The 26436-nt window shown below is 59.9% G+C and overlaps 2 protein-coding genes across 2 annotated transcripts in view; one reads left to right on the top strand and one right to left on the bottom strand.

Moving 5' to 3' along the window:
- Sorcs2 (sortilin related VPS10 domain containing receptor 2) overlaps window positions 1–26436 on the top strand; it is a 347236-nt gene that overhangs the window by 143195 nt on the left and 177605 nt on the right. The window lies entirely within an intron of this gene.
- On the bottom strand, window positions 12358–13983 carry Psapl1 (prosaposin like 1). Its single transcript, XM_027936902.2, has one exon. The coding sequence runs from the start codon at window positions 13924–13926 to the stop codon at window positions 12358–12360; it is 1569 nt and encodes a 522-aa protein (XP_027792703.2). The 5' UTR covers window positions 13927–13983.

Here is a 26436-nt window from a genome sequence, read left to right as displayed (position 1 = left end):
CCATCAATCTATCCATTCAGGCTCTGACATCCAAGACTCAGGAGTTGAGTGGTGAGGACAGATGAGGAAACAGCCCTTAATAATGTCTTGTCACCCACACCATCATGAGGCTGAGAGAACCAGGGACACATGTCTGTCCCCTCTCTGCCAGAGTTGAGAAGGGCGGTCAGGGAGGCTTCCTGAGCAGCTCTCCCTAGCCAGGGCCTCCCTTGCTGCTGCATCCAAGGTGGTCTTTTGGGTCTGCTCCTAGCCAGCTGATCCCCAGCCTCCCTAGCACTCATCCTGCTAAGCCCTGTCAAATCTATGCAGCAGGTGCCAAAAATCTTCTCTAATCCTAGACTGCACTCTAGAAGTGCCGCAGTTGGCCTCGGAGGGCGGGGGGCAGGCTGCCCTTCCCTGCTCTGGTTAGGACTGCATTTGACCTCTGCTGCGGAACCTGCCTCTGAAGACCTGGTGGCCCTGCCCCCGGAAGAAGGATCCTTTAAGACGGAGCGTTGGGACAGTTTGCTGGGAATCTGGCTTCTCTCCCTGCCTGGAGGACAGCCCAGATCGCGGGCTGGCCCACACATGCTGGGCCCCTGGCCGGCTCCCTGGCCCACGTGCTCATCTAGGATGATTCTGAGAAGTGGGCGACGGGCGGTGGGAGGGTGGCTGTGGACGGAGGCTGACTCTCCTCTGGAGTTGTCACATTACCGGTCACCTGTCCCTGCTGGGCCAGGGACCTCCCTCAGCCTCTGTTCACCTTCCAGGTTCCCCATATCCATTCCTGAGGGTTAGACCTCTCCTCCGGGACCCCCAGGGCCTTGGTGACAACCTCCTGCATGTCCCCTCCATCGGAGGCATCGCTGCTTCTTTAGATGTGTTCTTCCTGTCCCTGAGCGTGACAGAGCTCTGCACTGACAGGGGTGTGGGGCTGGCTGAGCTGAAGGCCATCCTCAAAGCGCCACCGTGGATCTGGGTGCGAGGCTTCCCGTTCCTCCTAAGCGGTCCCTGAGTACACCACAAGCCCCTGTGAAGAGGTTCTTGATGTGGGGGTTGGCAAATTCCTCTCTAGAAAATTCTCCCTCAGAAAATATTTTCCTTTTAAATACTTAGATTTGTGGTCACCCTAGGAATTTGGGAAGCTATAAAAGAGATGAGGCATAAAAGCAAGGCCTGTGTTAACCCCAACTCATTAAAACTATTAATATCTGAGATGAACATTCTCATTAGTCTTTTTAAGATGCAAATTTATACGTGTTTTATCAATTTTGAATCCCAACAGAATTATGTATTAAACATTTTCTTATGTGCCGACATATTTTCACAACTGCTATTTTTAATGGCTGCATGATATGCCTCCGTCTGAAGGAGGTATTATTTATTTAACCAAGTCCTCGTTTTCAGACATCTGAGTCATTTTCAATTTTCACTAATGTGAAGATGTAGAAGGAATTCCTGGCGAGTGTCTTTGTGTGTGCGTTACTCCCTTGGCTCTGATTATTTTCCTAGGATGAATTCCTGAGGGTGGGCTCTCTCTCCTGCATATTGGATTTCAGGGCATTGGGATTCCAATGTGTGCTTGAGTGTGTGGAGGTTTGTCTCTGAGGCTGTTACTGATGTTCCTGGGGAACCGAGAAATTACAGGGCCATTTAGGCAAGAAGAAAGAAGACAAATGTGAGACCTGCCTCCCTTCCTCGGGTGGGTTTATCTTCTGCTAAAAAAAGACTTGAAGAGGAGAGACAAGGATACATTTGTTGTTCTATAAATCTCATTAATGGCCGCAGGTCTCTGACCCCGAACACCCCCAAGGCCCAGCCATTTGCAGCTGCTTTCCAGGGTCCTGCAAAGTGCCAGGGACTGCTGGAGCCATCAAGACTCAGGATGAAGAGAACCTAGGAGCCGTGCTCCTGTGTCCCCAGAAAACGGAATCCAAGATGGCGCCCACATTGTGTGTGGTGCCGTGGGGAAGCAGGAGGGAGCTGGGGGTCAGTGGCACAGAGGCTGGGGGTTGCCCATGTTTGGGGGGCCCCAGAGCCAGGCTGACTCACAGGGTGACTGGTTTTCTAATGCTTGTAATAAATCACCCACAACTCCAGGCTCCAAGTGACGCCCTGCATGATCTACACTCTGGAGGTCAGAAGTCCAGCTGGCTCTCACAGGGCTAAGCTCAAGATGTCAACAGGCCTGCATTCCTTTCCTGAGCTCTGGGCCATCTCTTTCCTTCCCCTTTCCAGCTTTTCTGAGGCTGCAGTGTAGCTGCCGCCTCCCTTGGCTCACGATCCTCCCTCTGTCCTCAGAGCAGCCCTGGCCCAACCTCTGACCCTTCTTTGCTGTGCATCTCATGCTTGGACCAGAGCCAAAAAGGCTCATCCTTTTAGAGGACCCCGCACAGTCCAGGCGATCTCCCATCCCAAAGTCCTGAACCGGGTCACATCTGCAACGTCAGAGAACATACACGCAGGCTCCAACGTTAGGATGTGGACTTGTTGTGGGGACATTATGTAGTTGTGCATAGAAGCATGAAAGCTCCAGAGATGACAGCAGGAGGTTGTGTCAAGTGAAAGACTGACCAGGGGACAAAGATGAACACACTGGGTGACAGCATTTGGAGTGGGCAGTGAGGGCTTAGGCATGTGGCAGAGTGTAAGTGGCCTTTGAGAAGATGCCGGGGCCCCAGAGCCTCACCACTCACCCTTCCGGACGCAGTGAGTGCCAAGGCCTCTACCTTGTGCTCCCCAGAGGAGCCGGGCTGGGACAGCATCCCGCGTGTTATATTCTCCACCATTTATATCCTGCACACTCGTGCACACATGCAAACCCACGTGCACATGGACTTCCGTCTGTGGTCTGCAGACTGAAATCTGCTGCCCCATGCATCGGAGTCACACTCTGCCCTGCAGATTTATTGCATTTTAAAACAAGTCCCCGAGTGGGGAATGTATGAGAAAACGGACTTTGTTTTCTATTATGTAATAAAGCTCGCTTGAGTGTGCTTTGAAGGATGAGCCATAAACCAGTTTGCAGGCGCCCACCCTCCAAGATGGAGCAGCAGCCGGGTAGCATCAGAGGTGGGTGCTGGCTCTGGGTGCCACAGTGCTATCCATCATCTGGAGCTGGGAACAGCCCCTGGGTGCCTGGGTCCTGCTTTCCAAGCTACAAAGCGGGAGCTGACAGGACTGTGTGGTGCCTGGGGGTGAGGTTTCCCCAGCCATCTTTACTATGCTGCAAATGTTACTTATTTATTTATTTTTGGTTTGGGGATAAAAGCTAATAATTCTCATTATTACTTGGGAGAACTTTGGCACCCTGATTCCAGATGTCCCAGCTCTGCTACTTATGAGTGACCTTGGGCAATTGCTTGCTGTGTCTAAGCTTGTGTGCCCCCCTCTGGTGGCCTGCTGAGAGGGCGTCAGCTGCCAAGTTCTCAGTGATTGTGGGACTCACTCTTCCTGGGTGTGGCCCTTAACCTCCATTCCACTCTCAATCCTACTGGCCCCATCTCTCCCTGTGGTCACTGCCCTAAACCAGACACAGCTCATGGAGGGTCCAGAGAGGTGGCTTGCCTTTTCCCCTCCCCTGGGTGTGGTCAGGAGGGGACTTCGGTGCCTAAGGCATCGTCAGTGGCTAGCTTGGGGGACACAGGAATGTGGAGAGGAGGGTTAGAAGGACCTGGAGGAAGCTGAGCCTCGTGGCTGGTTTTGTAGTCAGGTACTTATGAAGCACAGGTACCAATGGCTCTGCTGGCTCAAGTGCCATTGGCGGGGAGCTCTCCCCATCAAAAACATGGGCACCCCGCTTTCCCTCCTTTCCTCTGAGTGCTTAGCACTCTCCAGGGGCACCCAGGCTCTGGAGTGTTGAATGACCTATGTGGCCTCTGCCTTGGTGACTGACACACTTGCAGGGAGGCAGGCAAGTGGCCAGGGAAGCCCTGGAGCAGCACGGCTTCCCTCATGGAGGGTGTGCCATGGGGGGCAGCAGGGCGGGCCCAGGGTGAGCCCAGGGTGAGCCTGGCGAAGCTGGCAGAAGTGGATCCTACCAAGACTGCAGGATGAACTCAAGGCAGCCAGCAGGCGGAGCACACAGCAGTTAAAAAACCTGAGGCAGTTGGGATACTGAGTGGAGGTGGGGCATGGCGGAGGCAGAACTGTGTTGGTCCCAGAGCTCTTTGTCCCCAAGTCATGGAGAACCTTATAAAAATGGCATTGTGTCTTACAAAGCCTAGCTTAGAAATTAGGGAGCTGGAAGTGGTGCCCTCTGCAGGAGAAATCGTACAAGGAGCAGCCATGGGGATGTATCAGCTAGCTTCTGTTGCATAACAAACGACTCCCAAAACTGGTGGCTGAAGACAGTAACCATTCAGTTAGCTCATGGTTCTGAAGATGGACAGTATGGGTTGGGCTCAGCTGGGTGGCTCTTCTGTTCTTATGGGCTCGTTCACATGTCTGGCCAGCAGTCATTATCTCTCTGCTTCTAGGCTTGGTTGGCGGCTGCTTGAGGGAGCAGGGTTAATTGGCAATGTGTCTGTTACCCTCCAGCAGGTTAGCCTGGGTTTATGCACATGGCACCTGGGCAGAGACTCGAGAAGCACAGAGTGCACAGGCCTCAAGGCCCAGGCTCAGGACTTACTTAACATCACTGTTAAATGTTTCATGGACCACAGCAAGGCTCAGAACAACCTGTGTTCCGCTTATGAGTGACCTTGGGCAATTGGCCTTGGTGGGAGGATCACTGCCTAGGATGAAGGTACGAGGAAGGGACTGACTGGCTGTTTCTGCCCATTGGGGCATGGTCTGGAGCAGGGTAGGTCTGGGGAGGTGTGACACTGTCTCCCAGCTTCCAAGCAATGTCCTGGGGGTCAGGAGGCAGGCAGTGCTGTGGGGTCCAGAGGGCAGAGGGAGGATCTGGGAATCTGTCCAGGGAAGGTCTTTCTACCAAGAGGAGGTCCCTCGTGGGCCTGGCTGGCCATGGACACTGGAGCTGCCAGCAGCCTTGTTGGAAAGAGGGTCAGGGATCCAGGTGCTAGGGACTGGGTGGCCTCTGAGACCATGCAGAGGACCCTGTATTGAATCTGGCCCATGCCTTGGGTGCCCTTGCCTGACTCCTGGGGTTTCCCTTTACAGAGAGCTCTCCTGGCCTCTGGCTCCCTGGTTGAGGCAGGTTTCCAAGCTTTTGCAGTGAAGAGCCCCTGCTCAGGAGTGTGTGGATCTCTTTCTGAGGAAGCTGGTTGAGCTTTTCTCTAGTCATTGGCTTTCTGAGTCCACCTTCTTCTGAGTGTCCCCTGAATTTCACATTGGCAAGTCCTTCTCAGGCGAGCAGCCCTCTCTGCACTGGTCCAGGGACATGCTGGGTTCCTGGGAGACACAGATGGAAGTGAGATCCTGACGTGGCAGGCTCAGCTAGTCAGGCTGTGCCACCTGCTGTAACAAACAGCCCCAGTGATCTGGAGGCTACATAGGCTACATAGGCTCAGCATGTGGTGAGGCCTGGTGCTGCCCCATCCAGAGCCCCAGCACAGAGGCAGCGCGTGGTGAGACAGTGAGCTGCCAGCTCAGGCCTCTGTGCTTCTTGTGAACCCTCTAATCATCCTTGGAACCCCGCCCTCCTGGCCTCAACACCGGGGACTTTGGGAGACAAGTTGAACCCAGAGCAGATGGAGTCCAGCCTCGTCTGTGCCACCTTGGAGACTCTCCCTCCTCCAGCCTCACAATTTGGGGAAGAGTGCACCAGAGGGCATGATCCCTTACCCCTGCCTGGCCACTGAGGGACTGCTCCGACCTGCGGAACCTGACTAGTTGACCTCCTTCCCCGCTGCTGTCCCTGTCCTCTCGCCTCATTGTGAGGCCCAGCGTCCCCCCATGCCTGCCCTGTAGACCTGCGCCTGGGCCTTCCTTCCCACCCCAGCCTTCCTCTAAAGGTGGACTGTCATGGGCCAGGCATGGCTGCCAATGGAGGGAAACCTGTGGACCAGCCGGCCTGCTTGGGCTGGGTCTATACCATGCTCAAGGCCACTGGCCATGCAGGACAGAGCTGAGAGAGGAGAGCTGGGTGAGCACGGGCTCCCTGTCCTCTGGTCCACTTGCATGTTTGGCCTGGGCCAGGTCATCCTGTCATTTCTCAGACCCAATCCTTCCCCCATCTTGGCCATCGGCAAGCCCTGGTGGTTCTTCTCCTGGACATTTGGAACCAGTACCCTTGTCTCTGTCTCCTGGCACCTACCTGCCCAGCTCCAGCACCTCCTACCTGGACACCTGCACATGGTCTCCCCAAGGGGCCACCCAGCCTCCCAAGTGAGCTTTCAGAGAGGGAGGTCCAGTGCTGACCAGCTCCTAACTGACCCATGATTTCCTCCACATTGGGTCCCGGGGCCCCCTCGATGCACCCCAAGGTATCCCCACCCACTACCCCCTGGTTCTCCAGGGTCTAGTTCTCACTCCAGCCCCCAGCTTCTTTGGCACCCCACCTCCCAGCCGTCACCCCACCCAGCCCTCTCCTGGGATGTCTGCCCTGCCTCGCCAGGTTCCAGCTGAATGTCACCTCCTGGGCCACCTCCCTATCTACCCTGTTTAGGATGCCATTCCACACGTGCTTTTCTCTTTAAATGCATTTCCCATGATATTATTTTAATGAAGTTCTCCTTTTCAAACATCGTCCTCTGTATTGTGTCCTTACATGTGGCTGGTCAGCCCTGCCCCATTCGGTGGCAGGCTTCAACGTCCTTATCTGCTGACGCAGCTCCCAGTGCCCAACACGGCACTGGTACGTGCATGGTAGGCCCTCCCCTGGAGTGGAGGGCAGAGGTGGATGCTTTCTGGGGCCTGAGATGCTGGCCTGTGGCTGTTCTGTTTGCTGGAGACCCCGTCTCCCCTGGCACCAGTCAGTCCTAGGGAGGCCAGGCTGCCGCTGGCGCTCTCTGGGTGCCCGTCTCTCCTGGGCTTCAGGTGGATGTGTGCTGGTGAAGACCGCACAGCCCTGTTCGGTGGCGTTCCAGTTCCCATGGTGAAGATTCCCTCACCACGGCCAGTTTCAAGCTACTGTCCCTGGATGCACTGATCCCGAGGTTCTGTGGCTCCCTGGCACTCTGTGGCTCTGGGGACAGAGGCCGGGGGAGCAGGGGAGCTGCCTCTGGCCCTGAAGGGCAGGTGGGATGCGGCCAGCTTTTGCTGGAGCTCTGGGCCCCTGGCCTGCCACCCCGGCCCCCACACTTTCCCTGGCTCTGTGTGAGGAGCAGGCTCGGGAGCATAGGCCCCGCCTGGCCCTGGGGCTCCGCCACGTTAGCTGCTCATTTCCAAGGAGTTCTAGGCTCCCTCTGGCCTCTGCTCCTCTGCCTGCAGACAGCCCTAGGAGTAGGTGTCTGTGGGCGGGGGGCCTGGGAGCTTGGTCTGAGCTGGGGTCCAGCTGACCCAGTCCTCTGCTCTGGGAGAGGAGAACACCGCTGGAGTGGTCTGGCAGTCTGCCCACAGTCACCTTGCGCACTGGTTGCAGCCCCTCCTTCTGGTCCCACCTCCTGGTGCACCGTACCCACCTCTGCTAGGTGGCAGGGCGCTCCCGCGGCTCCTCTGCCCAGAGCCCCTGTGCGGGTGGGGCTCCTCTCAGGAGGGTCTTGGCAGAGGACCCAATGGCTTGGTTGTCCCCGCCAGCCGGCATTCTGCATGCCTGAGCCCCACACATCTGCCCACCAGCTGTCACCACCGACAGGCTCCCACCAGCCACGGGGAGTGTGAGGGACCCCGACCCCACGGCCTCTGTGGTGCTCTGTGCTCCCCACCTCTGCTCCCGGTGCTGGTGTGGGTGCTGCTCTGGGTGGGGAGCTGGCTCTGGCCTCCCACAGCCTGGTGCCACCCATGGGCCCAGCTCAGGGACCTGGGTGTGCCTCTTCCAGGGGTGCTGGTGCCCAGGCCGCCTCCCTAGGGCTGTCCTCATTCTTTCACGTTCCAGAGTGTGACATTTGGGACAGTGCTGTTATTCAGGAGCTCTGGAGTTTCAGTTGAGTTGTGTGTCCCAGAACCCTGTCCCCTGATTGCCATGGGGTGACTGTTGGCTCTGGAGTCCCCCAGGGATGGCCTGACTTCTTGTCTCCATGGGCTTCCCTCTTGAGACCCCAGATGAAGGGTTGTGTGGGGTCCACCATGGAAGAGCCCGATTCCCTGCTGTTTGTGGCTTCTGGCCCCTCGTGTCCTTGGGAACATCAGCTCGAGGGGTGGGAGTGGGGGCTTCCCCTCTAGTTTGCAATGACGCCCAGTGGGAGTCATTTCCAGTTCTAGTGACTCCCCCCCACCCCAGGTTGGGAATCAGCTCCACAGTGACTCCCGTCCCTTCCCTGGGTGGGTCGTGGCTTCAGGAAGAAGCATCAAGGCTTCGGGACTGCCACGTCCTTGTCAGGAGGCCAGGCCATGGTTGTCCTCCACAACAGGGCTCTCTCTGGCTCGAGGGGGCCCCAGCCCGGTCTTCAGACAGGTTTGGCCTGGCCAGCAGAGGACTCAGGATAACTCATGAGACCGTCAGTGTTTAGGAATTGCGAAGACTCGCGCGGGGCAGCAGCCTGGGCTTCTGACCTTGCTGGAGAAATTGGGAGGGACAGCATGGCCAGCATTCTTGCAGGCCACGGGGCTGGGGCTGGGACCGGCCACAGGAGGGGCCCAGTTCTGGCATTGTGCAAGTTCTGGGCCTGTCTGGTCCAGTCTAATCTGGGAGGGAAACAGGTCCCTGAGGATCCTGGGCCAGTCCTTGGGGGGCCCCAGGGCCAGGCGTCCATGAGGCATGCAGGCTCCCTCCCCATGGGCCTCAGGGGGGACAGAATGTGGTGCTGAGGTTTCAGCCACCAGGGCTTGTCATTGTTGGCCTAGTTCCCCCCAAGAAAACCTTGGAGGGCTCCTGTGGCCGCAGTGCTCCACGGGAGCGGGAGCAGGGAGCGAGGGAGGCGTGGCCGCCCACAGGCTGCGCTCTCCTGGGGGGGCCCTGGGTGGAGGCTGCTCTTCCCCACACTCTGGAGGACATCATGGGGCAGGGGCAGTGGCAGCCCTGAGCCAGGGGGAGAACCTGCAGGGGTTTGTGGCCTTGCCGCCAGGGGACCGCCCGGCTCCAGCCCGGCTCCAAAGGCACCTTCCCAGGAGCCTGCCAGTTCTGAGGGCGGCTCCTGGGCTGTCATTAGGCCCTGCGTCGTCCACGTGTGCGGTGCTACTTCCAGGAGGGGAGGCTGTGATCAGAGAAGAGCAGATCCCTTCTCCCCATCTCCAGCAGTGGGGAAGAGGAGAGGCCCCGAGAGACACCAGGAGCCGCCTACCCCTCCAGTTGTGGCCCAAAGGGACGCCCCTTCAGCCTCAGGGTGCAGATGGACTCCCAGGACAGCTGTGCGTGGGCTGTCCAGGGCACCTGGGTCCTGGGGTCCAGGAGCGCAGTCCTCAAGGCTGGATTCCCTGTGTCCTCGGCACCACAGCAAATGCAGATGTGGAGGCCCTCTGGACCCAGAGAGTCGGAGACTGGACACTCCAGCCAGGGGTCTGGTCTCCTGGCCCCCACCCGACTCTGGGCTTCATTAGGAGTGGGGTGAGGCAGTCAGGACAAGAGGGGACCATGTGGGGAGGGCGAGGAGCTGGAGGCGTGCCCGTGATCCAGGGACCCCACAGGAGCTGCCTTTGACCGCCGACCACCATGGGGGTGGGATGGACAGGCTGGGTCACTGCTGGAGAGGGGCAGGACCCTCGCGCTGAGGTCTGCTTCGGGGTCCCTGGCACACCCGTCCTGCTGCAGACTGAGGAGCGTGCCCTTGGTTTGCACAGCGTCCCGGGAAGTTCACTGGAGCCAGGTGGGACTGATTTGTTTTGTCTATGGGGATCTTCATACCTGGAGGCCCCCCCAGAGCAGCTCCTCACTGCACACAGCCCTGGGTGGCGCCTGGTGCTGCCGTCTGTGCCCTTCAGGACAGACCAGGGGGAGGTTTTGTCTGAAACATTCTGAAGTGGCAGGGCTCGGTACTTCTCCTTGTCCTGGTCCCTGTTCTGAGCCAGCTCTGCTCTAGGTGACGGGAATATGGCAGGGACCTTGGAATAATCCCTCCCCTCCTGCAGGACAAGCTTGGGGGAGAGTTGGGGGCACATGAACAGTGTCCTAGGTGTTAAGGGCTGGAGAGGAAGGCAGGGGCAGGAGAGATGGGGGTCTGGGCATCCAGAGTGCCTCCCGAGGGGCAGCTGAGGAGGCTCTGCAGGGGGTGGGGCAGCAGAGGGACCTGGAGCCAGGCCCAGGGGGTCCCCGGCAGGCAGTGCAGCCAGAGGTGGGGGCCTTGGCTTTGAGCTGAGTGAGGTCACAGGGACTGAGCAAGATGCCACCCTGGATCTCCTTGGCTTTGGTGTGGGACAAATGAAGATAGGAGAGTAAGGACATTAAGTGGGGCCCCTGTGCCTGGAATGGGACCTGTGCGGTGCTCAGGACCCAGGTCCCGGCCAGCCCTGGGTGGGCGTGGCCCTGTAGAATTGTTGCCAACTGGGCACCATGACATGCTTTGTGGACAAGGGACCTGTGGGGACACACTTGGTCAGCAGGCACCCAGGCCCAGGGGGAAGGCCAGAGGAAAGGGCAGGAGAGACCCTGCCCTGACTGCCCACCGTCTAGATGGTCACCCAGGACGTGGTTTTTCCCTGTGCCTGCCTCTGGCTGCCCTGTGTGGCTGCAATGTCTCTGGGGAAGCATCAGGTCTGGAAGCCATGACATGTCACCAGGAATGTCAGCCAGGGTCCCAGGCTAGAATAGAGGCACAGGCTTGACCTGTCCCAGAGGAGCAGGTCTGGTGGGGACACACACCAGCGGAGAGCCTGGGGAGGTGGTGGGCTGCGGGACGGGGACAGTGTGTCGGTGCCGTCAGGTGCCTGTGTTTTCAGCTCCGACACAGGCCGCTTCCCAAGTGTGATCACCTTCCGGGGCCACCTGGTGTGCCCAGGCTCGCCCAGCCAACAGCGGCCAGGGTGGGGGAGCCCAGAAATTCTGGCCAGCCGTGCCTGTGTCCCTGGAGCCATGGCCTGGGTTGGAGATGGTCGCCTAACCTTGGCCTCTCAGGAGGGTCCACCCGCTCATGCCGGGCCAGCACTCTGGTTGGAGCAAGTTCATCTGAGTGGCCTCCCTGACCCAGGCTGCATGGGGAGTGGCCACTTCTACTCCTGTGTGGGCCCCGGATGTTTGAGCACCTACTGCACACGGCCCTGCGTGGGGCTTGAGGACAGTGTAGGTGTCATGCCCTGTTCTCCGGGGGAGACCTCACCGGGGGAGGGGACTGCAGCAGGGCCTGAGCAGGCTGAGCCTGGGGGAGGGACACTCCTGCTGGAGGGACACCTGCCGAAGCTGAGGAGGAAGGGCTTTGCAGCCCAGGGCCACGCCTCTCACGAGAACTGAGGTAGCAGACCCGGGCTGGAGCACAGCTCAGTGCTAGAGCATCTGCCCGCTGGGCCAGGCCCTGCGTTCCGCCCGGCACCACCAACAAGACCATGCCCGCAGACCGCATTTGGAGAATGCTCCCAGTTTATACAGCATCTGCACAGCCACTTCCCCAGGCTCCCACTGGCCCCTGACAGGTTTAGCTGGTCCCCGCAGACCTGCGGGGCCGGCCTCTGGGAAGGGGCTTGAGGACATCTCCTGGAATTGTCTCAGGATCCTGTGAGGTGGGTGTGGCCACCCCAATCTACAGATCTGAAGACTGAGGCTCCAGAGGGCGTCCTCCAACAGCCACCCCGAACCCACGGGGGCTATTCCTGGGCTCTACCCAGCATGCATTGCTCTCCCGATTTTGAGCACACCCCAAGACTTCTGCCCAGCCCCAGGGAGGCTGAGCTCTGAGTGAGAGGACAGGGTCCCAAGGTGGGTGGAGACATTGGAAGGATGGCTCTGGGTCCAGGCACCCCCCAGGGAGTGCAGAGATGCTGGCACCTCACAGTCCCTGGGGGACCACCCCAGCGACCTCAGGTTGAGCTGTGGCTGGGCGAGCCAGGTAGCCTGGCTGAGACCCAGTCCCACACTGAGCTCTGCACGGGAGGCCCAGTCTGACTAGTGAGCCCACCACCTTCCCTCCACCTCCCGCCGTGGCTCCTGGGGCCCGAGGGGCATCCACAACCCCTGCTGCGCTTCTCGGCTTGGCGCCCAAGGGCAGCCTTGGCTGGGTGGTGCACTTTGTCCTGTGCACTGAGTCACAGGGCAGAGACCTTCAGGCAGCTCCTCGGGGTCACCAATATCTGGCTTTGTCTTTCAGCCTGCCCCTCCCAGCCCCTCCTCAGAGCCTCAGTTTTTCATCTGTGAAATGGAGATGGGGACAGCACCCACCTCCTGGGGTCCCTGTGGGATGCAGGAGCCTCCGGGGCCAGCAGTCACAGGCTCTTGGGCTCTGGCAGCCACGGTCACGGGTGCTCCCTGCTGTGGAAGGACGTTTCCTTCCACACGAGGTGCTGGCAATGGCTTACAGCGTTGCACAGCTCAGCGGCCTCCGGGCTGCTGCACCAGAAGCTGGGGCCCAGGACGCACTGGTCGGTGCCCAGCAGTGGGACCCTGGAGGCGTGGCAGGCCCCCATCTTCCTGCACACAGCCTCGGGGTCCATCATCTCCTTGAGGCTCTCGATCAGCACTGGCTCGTACTCGGTGACGAAGCGGCTGCACTGCACCATGTAGGGCAGGGGCAGGATGTGGCAGCCGCCCTTGAAGGCTTTCAGGATGTCCCGCTTGGTGCTCTTGAGCTCCAGGTTTTGGGAAGACACACCCAGCAGCCTTTTGCACCCGTTGCAGAAGCTGCCCTGACCATCCTCTTTCAGCAGCAGGGACGGCTCCTTAGCATGGGCCCCTGAGACGGCCCTGGCCCGCCTGCGGCTGCTACAGAGCCAGATGGCCTTGCACACTCTTTCTGGGGTGACTCTGCTCACCATCTGCACCAAGGAGGGGCTGTAGGTGTCCACCAAGGTGATGCACTCCTGGAGGATGGAGGCGGGCATTAGGGAGCACACTCGCTCCAGGGCCTGGCTGATCATGGCCTCGGTGCTGTTGGTCACCAGCCACTGGTCCAGCTTCTGGATCACATCCAGGCACAACTCGCAGGTCAGGCCTGACTTCATCTGGACCTCGTTCCTCCTCGGCAGCCCCAGTTCCAGGGAGGGGACCCCGTCCACAGCAGCTATGTGAGCCAGCTGGTGGGCAGGCTCCTCACAGAAGCCACCCTTCCTGCAGACCCCTTGTGGTGGGAGAAGTCTCAGAGTCTGCTCTGCAGGGACAAAGAGCTGGTAGATGTAGCTCTTACAGAGGAGAGCCAGGCCAGGCTCCAGGGAGTCACACTGACCCTGGACGTTCATCCCTGCCAAGGTCAAGTTGGACCTCTGAGCATCCTGGAGCTGGGAGACCAGCCGGACACACTCTTGGCACACAGCACCCCCAGGTTTCTGTGGAGGGTGGAAGCTGAGGGCCCCGTTGGCCATGAATGGGGCCACTGCCTGGGAGGTGTCCTCCTGGGAGAGTGGTCCCCCTGGTCCCCCTGGGGCGTCCAGGCGCCTCTGCAGCGGCTCACAGAGGGTGAGCGCAGTACACACCTGGGCTGCAGAGCTGCCCGGGTCTCTGCTGATCATGCTCAGGATGACCGTGCTGTGGGCGTCCACCATCCCTTTGCATGAGGCTGAGGACTCCTGGCTGGGAAGCCACTCACAGGTCTTCATCATTGAGGCCAGGATGTCGGACGCAGTGGCGTCCGGGTTCAGCCCGTTGCCGGCAGCAGCCACCACTTCCTGGCACACGTCACAGGGCAGGGACTTGGTGGTGGGCTTGCTCCAGACAGCTGTTTGGCAGTGCCCCAGAGCCCCGCACCTGGCAGCTGCCTGCAGGTCACGACACCACACCTCGGGTCCCTTGGCACAGTCCCGGGGGCCCGAGATGGGGCCAGCCATGGTGGGCCCCAGGAGGCTGGACAGGAGAAGCAGGGCACACAGCATGCTGCCCAGTGACTGGCGTTCCCGTGCTCCGGGCTGCCTGGCTGCTATAAACCCGGCTCTCTGGCCTGTCCCTGAGCGGGTGCAGGGGAGGTTTAGATGAGGCTGGGAGGTGGTTTAGATGTTCAGGGTTGGTCTGCCGGCCAACTGCTATAAACCCGCCTCCGGCCCCTCCTGCAGCCTGACTCACAGCCCCGCCCTGCCCCCCCTGTCGGCTGGCCTCTGCCTCCTCCTCCCTGCAGGTGTTCAGAGCCCACTCCTGTTTAGTGACGCCTGCCTCCAGGTGCTCTCCTGGCCCCGCCCTCTTCAGGCCTGGCAGCTTCTGGAACGCCCTCCCCCGCCCCCCCATCACATACCTTGTCCTGACTTGCTGGGTGGCCTGGGTCTCCTCCTGCAGGGAGACCAGGGGATCTCCTGCTCCCATTGGGGAGGTACGGAAAGGCATCTGTCCTGTTTCCAGAGGACAGGGAACGAGTCCCCCACCCCCATTGCTTTCTAACTGGGCTCTGGTCTGGACTGTAGGACACTTGGTCTGGGTTTTGTTTTTGGCACTGGGGATTGAACCCAGGGGGGTTTACCACTGCACTACATCCCCAGCCCTTTTTATTTTTATTTTTATCTGGAGACAGAGCCTCCCTAAGTTGCTGAGGCTGACCTCAAACTTGCAAGCCTCCTGCCTCAGCTTCCTGAGATGCAGGGGTTACAGGGGTGCTCACCCCGTGAGGCTGGGAGGTGGTTTAGATGTTCAGGGTTGGTCTGTGGCCTCGGCTCTCCAGCCCGCTGGCCTCACGGTGCCTGCGGGAAGCTCTAGCCTGGGAGATCCAGAGCCCAGACGTTCTCTTCACTGTGAAAACCTCTGTGAAAGGCCACGTGGGTGGCGCCTGGTGGACAGGCATACGCTTGCTGATAGCACACAAACACAAAAGGGCTTGTTTCCACCTGTGTCACTTGTTGTCCTTTTGCTTCCTTGGTTTTGAAATAGTTGTTAGGCAAGAGCATTGGCACCCACGAAAACAACAGGTGCAGAGGGCTGAGGCCCACGGCCCGGGGGAGAGTTCCAGGGCAGCCTCCTGCTTGGCCCCGTTGCCAGGGCCCCATGGCAGGGGCTACACTGCGGCTCCCTGTGTGTCTTGGTGGGCCTGCCCACGTGTGGGCACCTGCAACTCAGGTTCCAGGCCCTGGAAGCTGAGGCTGGTGGCCCAGGCGCCCTGGTGGCCTCTCCTGAGGAATGCGGCCCAGCCCTTGGTTGTCCTTCCAGGCTACTGGGCTTGTAGGGAATGGGATCCTACATGCTGAGCCCTTTAAATGGCTTCCAGGGGCTCTGGTTCCTTGGGGCCAGGGGAGGGGACCACCCCAGGGAGGGGTAGGACGGGGTTCTCAGCTGCAGGGAGGGCGTGAGCTGGGTGAGTGGCCCCAAGTTCCTGCACAGGGTAGAGCAGGACTGGGTGGCTCTGTGGAGGTCTGGCCAGCAGGCCTGGCGCTTCCACTCCCACGGCTCGTTCCTTGCCTGCCGATGGCCGCCCACAGCCGCCCAGGGCCAGGCACAAGGCGGAAGCAAGCAGAAGGTCCTGCCTGGGGTACGAAGGTGTGGTGGCCTGGGAGCCCCCGACCTTCCATTCCCTCACCTTGCAGCCCCATGTCACTTCCTGAAGCATCTTCCATGCAGGCTGGCTTTCCAGAGGCCAGACTGTCCTCCTGTCCTGGTCCCTTGGGCCTGCTTACTAGGTGCTCCCTTTGTAAGGCCCGCCATGCTGCGTGGACACTCGTTCCTGGGTGGAATTCCCACTGGGTGTCATGGTTTATTTGCCTGTTCCCCTTTGATGGGCAGGTGGGTCGTTTCCAGCTAGCGTGGACGCTGCTGCCCTGCGGCCTCTGAGCACTTCTTAGGGATCGGTCAGACTGGGCTCTGGGAGCAGAGCCGTGGGGTGGGGTCTGCAGCTGTGGGTGGCGTGCACCAGAAGGTGTCCAGGTGGTTGTGCCAGTTCCGGCCCCACAGTGTTGGAGGGCTTCTGATTGCCCTGTATGTTTTGGGGATCGCAGTGTTGTCTGGACACCACAGTCAGCCCTCCACGCCTGCAGCTGGGTGCCTGCAACTCCAGTCAGCCCGACACTCACTGCAGGGTTCACAGGCCCCAGAGGGGAGAGGCTCCGACCGAGAGCCCCCCCCACTTCAGACCACAGCAGTCCCAGGGCGCCCCGTCTCTGGAGGGCAGCTTTAAGTGGAGGGTTCCAGGGCTCCCAGCCTGGTAATTTGCTAGGAGGCAGCTCCTGGAACTGAGGAAGGCCCGTGGCTCCTGACAGGCAGCTGCTGAGGAGGGACACCGGAGCAGGGAGGGCAAGGCGGGGGGCAGGCGAGGGCATCCTGCCCCCCGCACAGCCCCTCCATGGGTCCCGCTCCCAAAGTTCACTGGATCTGGTCGAGGATTGTAACAGAGTGGACCTCCAGCACCCCTGGAGGGCAGTGGACACTGGGAGTTCTGTCCCCCAACCCCATCCTGAGGCTATTAGGGGCCCTGGGCCGAGTCAGCTGGTTAATAAACTCAGGCATTTTGAGGACGGGGACCTCCTGCCATGGGGAGACTCCCGGGCTTGGGAACTCTGCGCCAGGAACGGGGATGAACCAAGCGTGTCCCTGTACCGCGTTTCCTTTTGATGTCATTGATCCTCCATAGACCACCCGCCCGCCCTTCTCCTCCCCATCCCTCCGCCCATCTGTCCCTCCGTCCCTCTGTCCTCTCAGCCGCGCGCACACACACACATTTGCAGGGGGGTGGGGTTTCCTAGCCTGCGGTGCAGGTGAAGGCCATGTCCTTTGTCCCCCTGCTTCCCCACGCCTTGTCTTCTGTGATCACAGGCGGGTGTAAGGTTGGGAGCCGTGTGGGCAGCTCTGTGGACACACTTAGGCAGCCCAGCCCGGGCTCCCTGGGCGCCAGCACTATTGTGTGTGGCAGGTTATCTCCAGGGCAGTCCAGCCCGTCACAAGGTATGCTCTCTGCTCACGTCCCCTTGGTCACCTCCTCTGGGTGCCCCTTGCAGCCCTTCTTGGCCCCTTATAACTGGAGTATGGGCCAGGGACTGTCGGACGCCCCTTGGTTTGGGTCCAGGGCTGTGCGCTGCTGGTGGGCGGCCTGCCAGCTGCCCCGGGCCTTGTCGGTGTGTCCTGTGCCAGCCACACAATGCTGGTGTACCCAGGGTGGTCACTGCCGACCCCTTGGTTGGGATCTACTCCTTTCCTCCTCTGTGAAGCTACTATTTCCTCTTGTAATTAATAAGTCATATTAACAAAATTATTTTGAGACCATGTAGGTCTCCTATGCACTAATTCACTACCCCATCTTCCTTCTACATTTATTAATTTGTATTTTCTTCTCCCTATTCTCTCCTCTTCCCTCCTTCTTTTCCCGTCTCTTGAAGACTTATGAATTTTTATTGTATTTTTTATTATTCTGAAGTCTTGTGTATGTGATTTTAAGTTGCATTTAGTAGGTTCAAGTCCACCACTAGGAATGGCTTTTGTTCCTGAGTTGTTCCAGCTCCTACCCTGGGAGCCCTGTGGAGCCATCATGTCCCTTTGCTCTGGCCCTGGCATTCCCGGCCCTCCTCGACTGCCTGGGACGAGCGTTCCGGCCCCTCTTGGGCTTTCCTGGACCAGCTTGCTTGCCAAGAAAAGTGGTTTTAGAGACCAGGATCTGGACACTGATGTGCTCACGGCTGAGGTGCTGCCAGTGCTTCCGGCACTCACCAAGCAGGGCAGGGTAAACAGTGACTGCTCACCCACGAGGTCAAGAAGGAAGGCGGAAGGGGCCATGTGTGTGGAAAGACAGAAACATACCACTGTAGATACAGAAACAAATAAGGTGCATACACATCTACATATGTCACCTGGAACAAACTCAGGTACCCGTCTGCCTACACATCTGCCACCCATGCATCCACCCATCCATTCATGTACCCATCCACCCATCCACCCATCCACCCATCCGTCCACCCATCCACCCATCTATCCACCCATCCATCCATCCATCTACCCACCCACCCAACCACCTATCCCACCCACCTACCCATCCACCTATCCATTCATCCACCCACCCACCCACCTATCTGTCCACCCACCCACCCACCATCTATCTTCTTAAGATCATGAGCTCATACTGATACTTCTGCCACACACAGCACATTCCAGCTGTGTCCCTTTCGATATTTATACTTTTCCTGCTCAACACTGAGAAGATCCCATTATCTTTTTTTTTTTTTTTTTGGTTGTAGATGGACACAATACCTTTATTCTATTTTTTATGTGGTGCTGAGGACAAAACCCAGGGCCCCACGCGTGCAAGGCAAGTGCACTACTACTGAGCCACAACCCCACCCCCGTTATCTTTAATGCATTTACTCATTTGCTGAACCCAGAATGTATTTAAAAATGTTCAGAACTGACCTCTGGGGAAAGCCGAGCCTGCTCACAGAGCTCTGGGTCTGAGCGTCCGTCTTTGTACTGTGGTGGGATTGACACACAGAACACACGCATCTTAACGGGGCAGTTCAGTGAATTTTCACTGCACACACACTTGTGTAAGTCAAGTGTGCAGTGGTCCCTGGTGCCCGGCTGTGTGTCCGTGAGAGTGATGGCTTTCTTGGTTGTCCCCGTCATGGGTGAAGGTCCCCTGTCCTGGCACCTTGCCTTCATGGGATCTGCAGCATTTTCTCCTGTTCTGTTTCCTCTCATGTGACACCCCAGTATGTGTCCACACTGTCCCTTGCAACTGTGCAGAGCTGGCCCACTTTGCTGGTCCTGCCCTGCTGTGTGGCCGGGTGACGGTCTGTTCACACCCCCTGGGTTGGCGCTGCTGGCTCCAGTCCTGGGTGTGCGGCTGGCCATGGGGTTTATGTGTGGGGAGCCTGTCCCCCCAAGGCCACACCTGCTGCTGTCACTCAGAGGTGCTGCTGGTGCCTGTCACTCCTCATGGCCCTGGTCTCAGTCCCAACCGCAGCTAACCAGAGCAGCGTTTGCTGAACTATTGTGGCTTCTTATAAATTCTGTTATTTCAAAAGTTTTCTGAAGGTGATTTACTGTTTCTTCCCAAGGAAAGCCGAGCATGGCTGCGTGGGATCAAGGGAGGGTGTGTGCGGTCTGCTTTGTGGTGGCCTGATCTGGAGGCAGGGGGTGGGGATGGGGAGCAGAAGAGGAAGCTCTGTCTCCACAGCCTGGTCCTGGAGAGCACAGAGGACGCTGTGGCTTGCTCCAGGGAGAGCATCTTGAGACAGCCTAAGCCGGGGTCTGCTGCTGATAGAGGGGGAGACCCTCCCTTCCCTGCTGGCCGCACCGCCCAGCCCTCACCTGCCTGGCCTGCAGAAGGGCGAAGAGTAGCCCCTGTGGACACAGAGCCACTAATTCACTGTCCCCCTCATGGTGTAAGGGGAGGCAGGTGTCTCTGTCTCCTGTCCAGCCCTACCTAGAGGGACTGTCCAGTGTGTGTCCTGGAAGGTGGGATGCTGGCCTGCATTGCATGTGTTCTGCAGGGTGGTCTGCTTGTCCCCCTGCCCCTGTGTCATGCCCACTGCTCCCAAGACGACGTCTCTCCTACCCTTTGCCCTACCTGGGTCTTCCAGGGGACATGTCTGTCCCCTGCCTGGGATTCATCTTCACCACCTGGCCATCTGGGGACACCAGGGTGGGGTTCACTCAGCTGCCTGTTCCACATATTTCCCAGGACCCTGCTGTGAGCTGGGGGCAGCCAAGGTGGGACACGGGGGCTGGAGGCGAGCATGACAGAGGTGTGCCCCCCCCCTCCATGCAGGAGGCTGAGATTACGTATGGGTTGGGGGTGGGACCATGGTGACCCACTGTAGCCCACCAGGGAGGTGACGTGGCCATCCAGGAGAAAGCGCCCAGCCAGGCTGGGGGGGGGGGCAGAGGCCCTGGGGTGGTGCTGCCAGCCGAGTGGGAGCAAGGAGGTGCAGGTGAGGCTGGGAGCCGTGTCGACTTCTCAGTCGGCTTCAGGGCGTCTGGGCTGCTTGAGCTGGGGACAGAGTCATGGAGGCCCACGGCAAAGGACCTGGGAGAGGCTTTGGGGGGAGCCCGAGCTGGTCAGGGCTCCTCCAGGACAGCACCCACCCACCAGAGCTGGGAGGAGGGAGGGGCTGAGGGGAGGCTGCAGGCCAGAGGCGGCAGCTGAGCAGGTCCTGCTGCTGAGGGCCACACCTGGTGGGCATCCTCCCCTGAGGGCCAAGTGCTCAGCCCACCTGTGAGCCCCTCTCAGGTCAGGTCTTGTCACCCTGAGCCCAGATCAGAGCTGGGCCTCACCGTCCACCAAGCCAGATCCCAGCCACCATCCTCCCACGGGGGTTGGCTCATGGGGCCCTGCAGAGATCCCCTTGCTCCTGGGGAGGGAGGTGGCATGGCCACAGGCCAAAGGCAGTGGGGGTCCGACCATTCATGGATGAGCACCGTGATGAGGACAGGCCTCCCTCCTCTGGGGCCTCCTGCGTCTCCTACTCCGTGGCCCCCACCTGGGGTCACTCAGAGGCTGTACCTGAGGCCTTCTCCAGCAGGCCTCCAGGCTTCACAGATGTTGAGAGCCACAGCCGAAGGGTCCCCAGCAAACTTTCAGACTGCCGGCTGATGATTGGCTCACAGCGCCCCAGCAACTTCTAGCTGATTGGCTCCTCTGCGGTGATGCTCATTGGGCTGTTTCCCCGCCCTTTCAGACTACGGAGCTGCTCATTGGGGGACTTTTTTGGCTCCGCCCACGCAACCCAGCCAATCGGCCTCAAGAGCAGGAGGAGTGGGGGAGGTGGAGAGGCTTGTGGGAAGCCGGTGGTGGCAGTTGGGCTCTGAGGGTTTTTCCTGAGAGGCTGTTTTGTTTGGCGTGTGTGGTTCTAAAAATAAAGTTAGTTTCTTTTGACAAGTGGCTCCTGAATTGTGCCCAGCCAGACTGCGGCACACAGGAGCAGCAGAGTAAGGAGGCCTGGCCTCCAGTCAGGCCCAGCGGTGGCCCCTCGCAGGAGCCCTGGGCCCGCCCAGGGAGCGCGACGAGATGGAGAATGTCCTCGGCTGGGGGAGCACAGCCTGGGCTCGCCATAGCGGAGAGAGACTCTCTCATGCTTCTGGGGTTTCAGCCCCAAATTGGTGTCAGCAGGCGGTGCTGTCCCTGCAGGCTTGGAGATGACTCCCTGTCGCCCCAGCTCCTGGTGTGGCTGCCTGTCCTTGGCAGGCCATGGCTCCCAGTGGCCATGCCTCTGTCCTCAGTGCTCTCATCTCTCCGAGTCTCTGTTCCTTTCCTCCTTCTCATAGAGACGCCAGCCACTGGCCCAGGGCAGCCCTGATGGGTGTCACCTCCTCTTACTAACGACTGCAGGGAAGGCCCTGTGTCCATGTAAGTTCACCTGCACATCCACAGAGCTCAGGGCCCAGCGTGTCTTTGGGGAGCAAAAGTTACCCACGACTGGTGGAGTCTGTGCACTGGCGGCCTTGACCTTCAACATGTGCACTGTTGAGATCCAGCCTTGGTCCCCAGGAGCCCAGGTGGGAGACAGCTGAGCCTCAAGTCAGGGTCAGGTGGGGTGGGGGCCCTGAGACGTTGTCGGTGACGCCCCCTCTGTCCACAGCCAGCCCTGGGCAAGGGAAACCTGGGCTCCCAGAGTCCTGTGGCCTGAGAGCAGGGGCTTTGAAGTCACCTCCCCAGGGCCTCAGTCCTACCACCTGCCAACTCAGGGCACCATGATCTCCAGCCCCAGAGCCCCAGCTCCAGGCTGGGAAACCTCGTCTTGACTGTGGAGCTGCAGAAGCCCGGTGTGGCGGGGTGCCGCAGGGACATAATGATGATCGCAGACCACAGAGGCCAAGGAGCCTGGGAGTTGGCACTCAGGACTTGGGCACCGTGAGCCAGAGCCCTTCCGAGTGGGGTCTCAGCACCTTGGGGGGTGCTGCAGGGAAAGCACAGGTCCCCGCTGGTGAGGCGTCTCCCGCGTGCCAGCGCCCTGGGTGGCCCTGCTCCTTCCTGCTGGGTGAGAGTCCTCCCAGCACGTCCCAAGCTTCCACGCACGGGCAGGCACTTCCCAGAGGCCGCCTCCCTGGGGCTGGGTTTGGGCTGCAAGCCCAGTCTCAGCAGGATGGGCCCCACCTGGCTGCCCATCCTGAACACCTTGAGCAGCTGCAGAGCTCAGTGCAGGTGAGGTGGCTTGCCTCACCCCGGATGGAGGGAGCAGCTGGAGGCGTGGACAGAGTCCCCCTAGCCCTGGTGAAAAGCAGATCCTGGTAGCAACAGGCCGCATCTTGTTTGCTTTGCTTTGTCTGCATGTGAGAATGCAACAGTCGTTTATTAAGCACCTATTGTGTCTGCGTGCTGACCTAGTTCTGGGGACATTTGAGTGAACACAACAGACAGAAGCCCTGTGCTCCTGGAACTCACATTCTAAGGGCAAAGGCAGAGATTGAGCAACAGACGTAAGTGTGGTAATGAGGAAGAAAGTGACGAGCGAGAGAAGTGCTACCTGTTGTGAGGGGTTGGAGAGCCAGGAGCAAGTGGTCAGGGGAGGCCTTGGTGACCAGACAGAATTTGAGTGAGAGTGGAGAAAGCGTGGGAGGAAGCCAGGTGAGTGTCTGGATGTCCTCCAAGAAGAGAGGCCAGAATGTCCAAAGGTCCTGGGGCAGGTGAGCCTAGGAAGGGCCAGGACACAGGTGGCTTGAGCAGACTGAGAGCAGGAGGAGCCACAGCAGCCAGGATTAGCAGGGCCACACGCTGGGCACTCTGGCCTGGCTCTGAGGGAACTAGGGTTTTGAGCACGGAGAGCCTGATGGACAGTACTTCTAGGGGATCAGTCGGGGCCCAGGGTGGAGAGCGGAGAGCTGGGAGGACCTGTTGGGCGATGGTGTGATCCGTGAGAGGCCGTGGGGGCAGTGGTAGCTGTGGGAAGGTGGTGGCCTTGGGGTCCAGGCTGCAGTGAGAGGATTGGCCGGTGGTTTATGTGGGACATGAGAGCTGGGGACACACCCGGCATCTGGCCCATCTACCCTGAGATGGCGGAGGAGGGATGCAGGCAGACCTGTTGGGCTGTCATTGTGACACCAGGTGAGAGGCAGCGCCTGACCCAGGGTGGTGTGGACAGGGAGCACAGAATGAGGCCATCGCGTGGGCTGTGAGGGGAGGGGATGGAAGCCTGGGATTTCAGCATGGGGGCTGCGTCCCTCTGTCAGAAGGAACGCTGGGCTGGGAGGCAGGATTAGGCAGGCGGGCGAGAGCCTGTGGGACAGCCTCCTGGAGGGAGGCCCCACAGGTGTGGCTGTCACTGCCCTGCTGGGTGTTATTTGAGTTTCCGAGGGGGACCTGGCAGGGAGGAGCCCTGGGGGGGGGGGGCGTGAGGAGGAAGGGGGGGCTGCGGGAGGCCGCCTGCAGGGTTGGAGCAATCTGGCCTCTGAGAGGTGCTGGGCCCCTTGATGGTGGCAGTAGGTGCTGGGTGCAGCCTTGGACCCCAGCAGGGTCGGTGCCGTGGGAAGCCCTGGGCTGGACCCCCAGGCTGGCTGCAGAGCTGGGCCTGGAGACAGAGGAGGGGAGGCCAGAGAGGCCGTCCCTAGGTGGACTGTTGATGGGACACCGTGGGCCTCGGCCAGTCTCGCACGCGTCCAGACCTGCTCCAGTCACTGCCGCCCAGCCGCCTCTCGAGGTGTTGAGGGCTGGAAATGTGAAGAGGAGACCCCAGATGGGCCCAGAAATGACCAGCTGCTCTTCCTGGTTTGAGCTGCCACCCCTGGGCTGCTCAGAAGCACCCCTCAGGGCCCCTGGGGCAGGGCAGGGAGGCCCCTTGCAGGCTGAGCGAGAAGCCTCGGCCAGGACAGACAGGGCTGGAGGGCTGGGGATGGAGGAGGAGGGCAGGCAGGAGGGGGCGCTTACCCCGACCCACCCTCAGTGCCCAATGCTGCTGGTGAGTGGGGGACAGGCACCTGTCCACCCTGTGGCCTGGGTTTTCCCCACTGCCCCGTCCCTCCAGTGTCACATCGGAGTAGAGGGGGCTTGACCTCTGCAGGAGCGATGTCCTCCTCTCCTTTGGAGTGGCCTGCTGTCTCTTGGAGCTTCTGTAACTGTTCAATGACAGAAATGTCCGTCTGCGTCCTGGAGGCTGGAAGGGCGAGATCCAGGTGTCCCAGGGGTGGAGGGGAGCCTGGCGGGGCCTCCTGCTGCCTGGTCCCTGGCTGGCTGAGGCCTTGCACTCGGCCTCTCCCTCGTCTTCACGGGCTCCTGCCGTGGGTCTTCATCTAGATCCCCTTCTCAGGACCAGTATGTTGGGTTAGGGCCACCTGCTGCAGTGGGACCTCGTCTTAACCTGTGACATGTGCCATTCTCAGGCACTGGGGTGAGGACTACAGTATGGCACTCCTGAGGCTTTGTCAGTATTCAGGGAGCCAGAGGGGGACAGTTCCCCTCAGTTCAGCATGCTGGGGACCCTGCTCAGGGTGGCTTTGGGCAGCCTGGGAGGGACGGAGCTGCCTCCTCTGTCCCGGCGTGGTGCTCGGCAGTCCTGTTGGGCTGACATCCGCCTCCCTGATGAGGGTGGGCTGCAGGTCCACTGGGAAACCGCATGGCAGAGTTGGGGCAACCGCAGGAGGTGGCAATCAGGACCCCAAGACTGTTCCTTCCTGGAGAGGCTGTCCCACCTTTGGGACGTCAAGGCTGCGGGGCTGGCACCACTTCCCTGTGGGGAAACTGATTAGCCTAGGACATAACGGCCACTCACAGGCGAATGCCTCCCTGACCCTCAGCTGGGCCGTCTCTGTGGGCTGGCCAGGCCTGGTCCTCCCTGGCGTGCAGCAGCTCAGCAAAGCCAGCAGCCTTCTCTGCCAAACGAGGGTCCTAAAAGGACCCTTAGCTCATAAGGGGTTGTGCATTCATCTGTGGTAGCTCCCGGGGAAGGGTCACCAAGATGCAGAGTAGAGGGTGCTGGGGCCAGTGACTCGTGGCCAGGAACGGCCCCCTGGTGCCTGGCGCTAGCACCTGCCTCTGCCTGCGAGCCTTGCTGATCTGCAGAGTGCCCAGGCAGTGCCTGAGGACAGTTCAAGACTAAGAACATTCAGAGAAGCCCTGGCCACCCAACAACCCCTTGAGGAGGCGATCCTTGCCCCCTCGTCACAGTTAGGGACACTGAGGCTCAAGGCAGGTCGGAGCCAGGATTTGGAACCAGGATGTGCACCCTGGGCCACAGCTGGTCCTTACCCACACCAAGCCACCCTCATTCCTGACGGGCGGCATTTCAGCCATGACCCATCCTCACTGGTGGCAGGGCAGAGTGCCAGACTCTGCCCTGCCTGGAGGTCACTGACCTAATTTCTGAGCCAGTCCCTTGGACCATCGGTTGGTCCCAGATGGAAAGATGCCCCAGTTCTGAGGCCAAGGATGGCTCAGAGGCTGTGCGGGCTGTGGTGGGGTGTCTGGACGCTGTCACTTGCTGGACATACAAGGAGCAGAACCTTCCAGGAAAGTCAGGGGAGTTTCCCTCGCTCCGGTCCTGCAGGGGGGGTTCCTTTCTGTCCTGGAGACTAGGGTGGGAGTCCTTGAAACTGCTGAGCAGCCCAGACTGAGGCTTTGGGCTGGGAGCCCCTTTTCTTGGGCATCCAGAGGGGATAGCCCCCACGCAGGTCAGGCTCCTTAATGGTTGTATGTCCCCAGGCTCCAGCTCATGGGATTGACCTTGCAGTGGCCTGTCCTCCCTTCTTTGGGTCACTGTGCCACCCTGAGCGCTGTGCTAACTGATCCCCTCTAGGTGAGAGTCCCCATTTTCCGGGGGGATAGGAGTCAATATCACTGTTGCTCCATTGCACAGAGGGAACCCAAGGCCCACCACGTTCCTCCTGCTGACCCGGTGCGTACACCGTCATCCTGGATCCCATTACTTGTTTGATTTTTAAGCCCATTCTAGAAAGTGCTTTGTTTTCTCAGAGGGGTAGATACACAATTTGCAGAGAAGTCACTTCACATTTTGGGACGGTACCTTTCACTTGGCCGTCCTGGTGCTGGGCACCCCAGGCTCAGCGGCCAGCAGGGGTGGGCTCAGGACCCTGGTCTTGCCGCCCAGGGCTACGGGTGCTGCTGAGCACTTGAACTGCAGTTACCAAGGGTTCTGACCCTGGCGGCAGCGCAGCTGGCCCCACGCACAGGCACATTAGCCAGAGGGTGGCATTCCTCAAAGGCGTTTGGATTCTGGAGGGAGGAGAAGCTGCGACACAGCCAGGCGTCTCCTCCCGCCCCCGCCAGTGCTGACTTCCTCATGTGCACGCAGGCCTCCCTCCTGTCCCCCGGGTTTCCATGGCTTTCCACATCTGTCTGTGACAGGGACCCCGGATGCCACCTGTCCTGTGCATCCAGGGTGCAGGATGGTGCAGCGTCCGAGGTTGGCTGTCCGCGCTGCGGTGTTTACAAAACGTGTTCCTGTTGGCAGGGGGGGGTTTCACTGGGTGAATAACCCGGTTTTTCTCTTCCCTTCTGAGGGACGGTGTCCCCCCACCTTTGTACCATTACATCC

Source organism: Marmota flaviventris, chromosome 7 (assembly GCF_047511675.1).
Source record: "Marmota flaviventris isolate mMarFla1 chromosome 7, mMarFla1.hap1, whole genome shotgun sequence".
NCBI classification, from domain to species: Eukaryota; Metazoa; Chordata; class Mammalia; order Rodentia; family Sciuridae; genus Marmota; species Marmota flaviventris.
This window is presented reverse-complemented; position numbering and strand designations above follow the sequence as displayed.

Coding starts and splice junctions, on each gene's coding strand:
- Psapl1 (XM_027936902.2), bottom strand. CDS start 13,926: ATGCTGTGTGCCCTGCTTCTCCTGTCCAGCCTCCTGGGGCCCACCATG.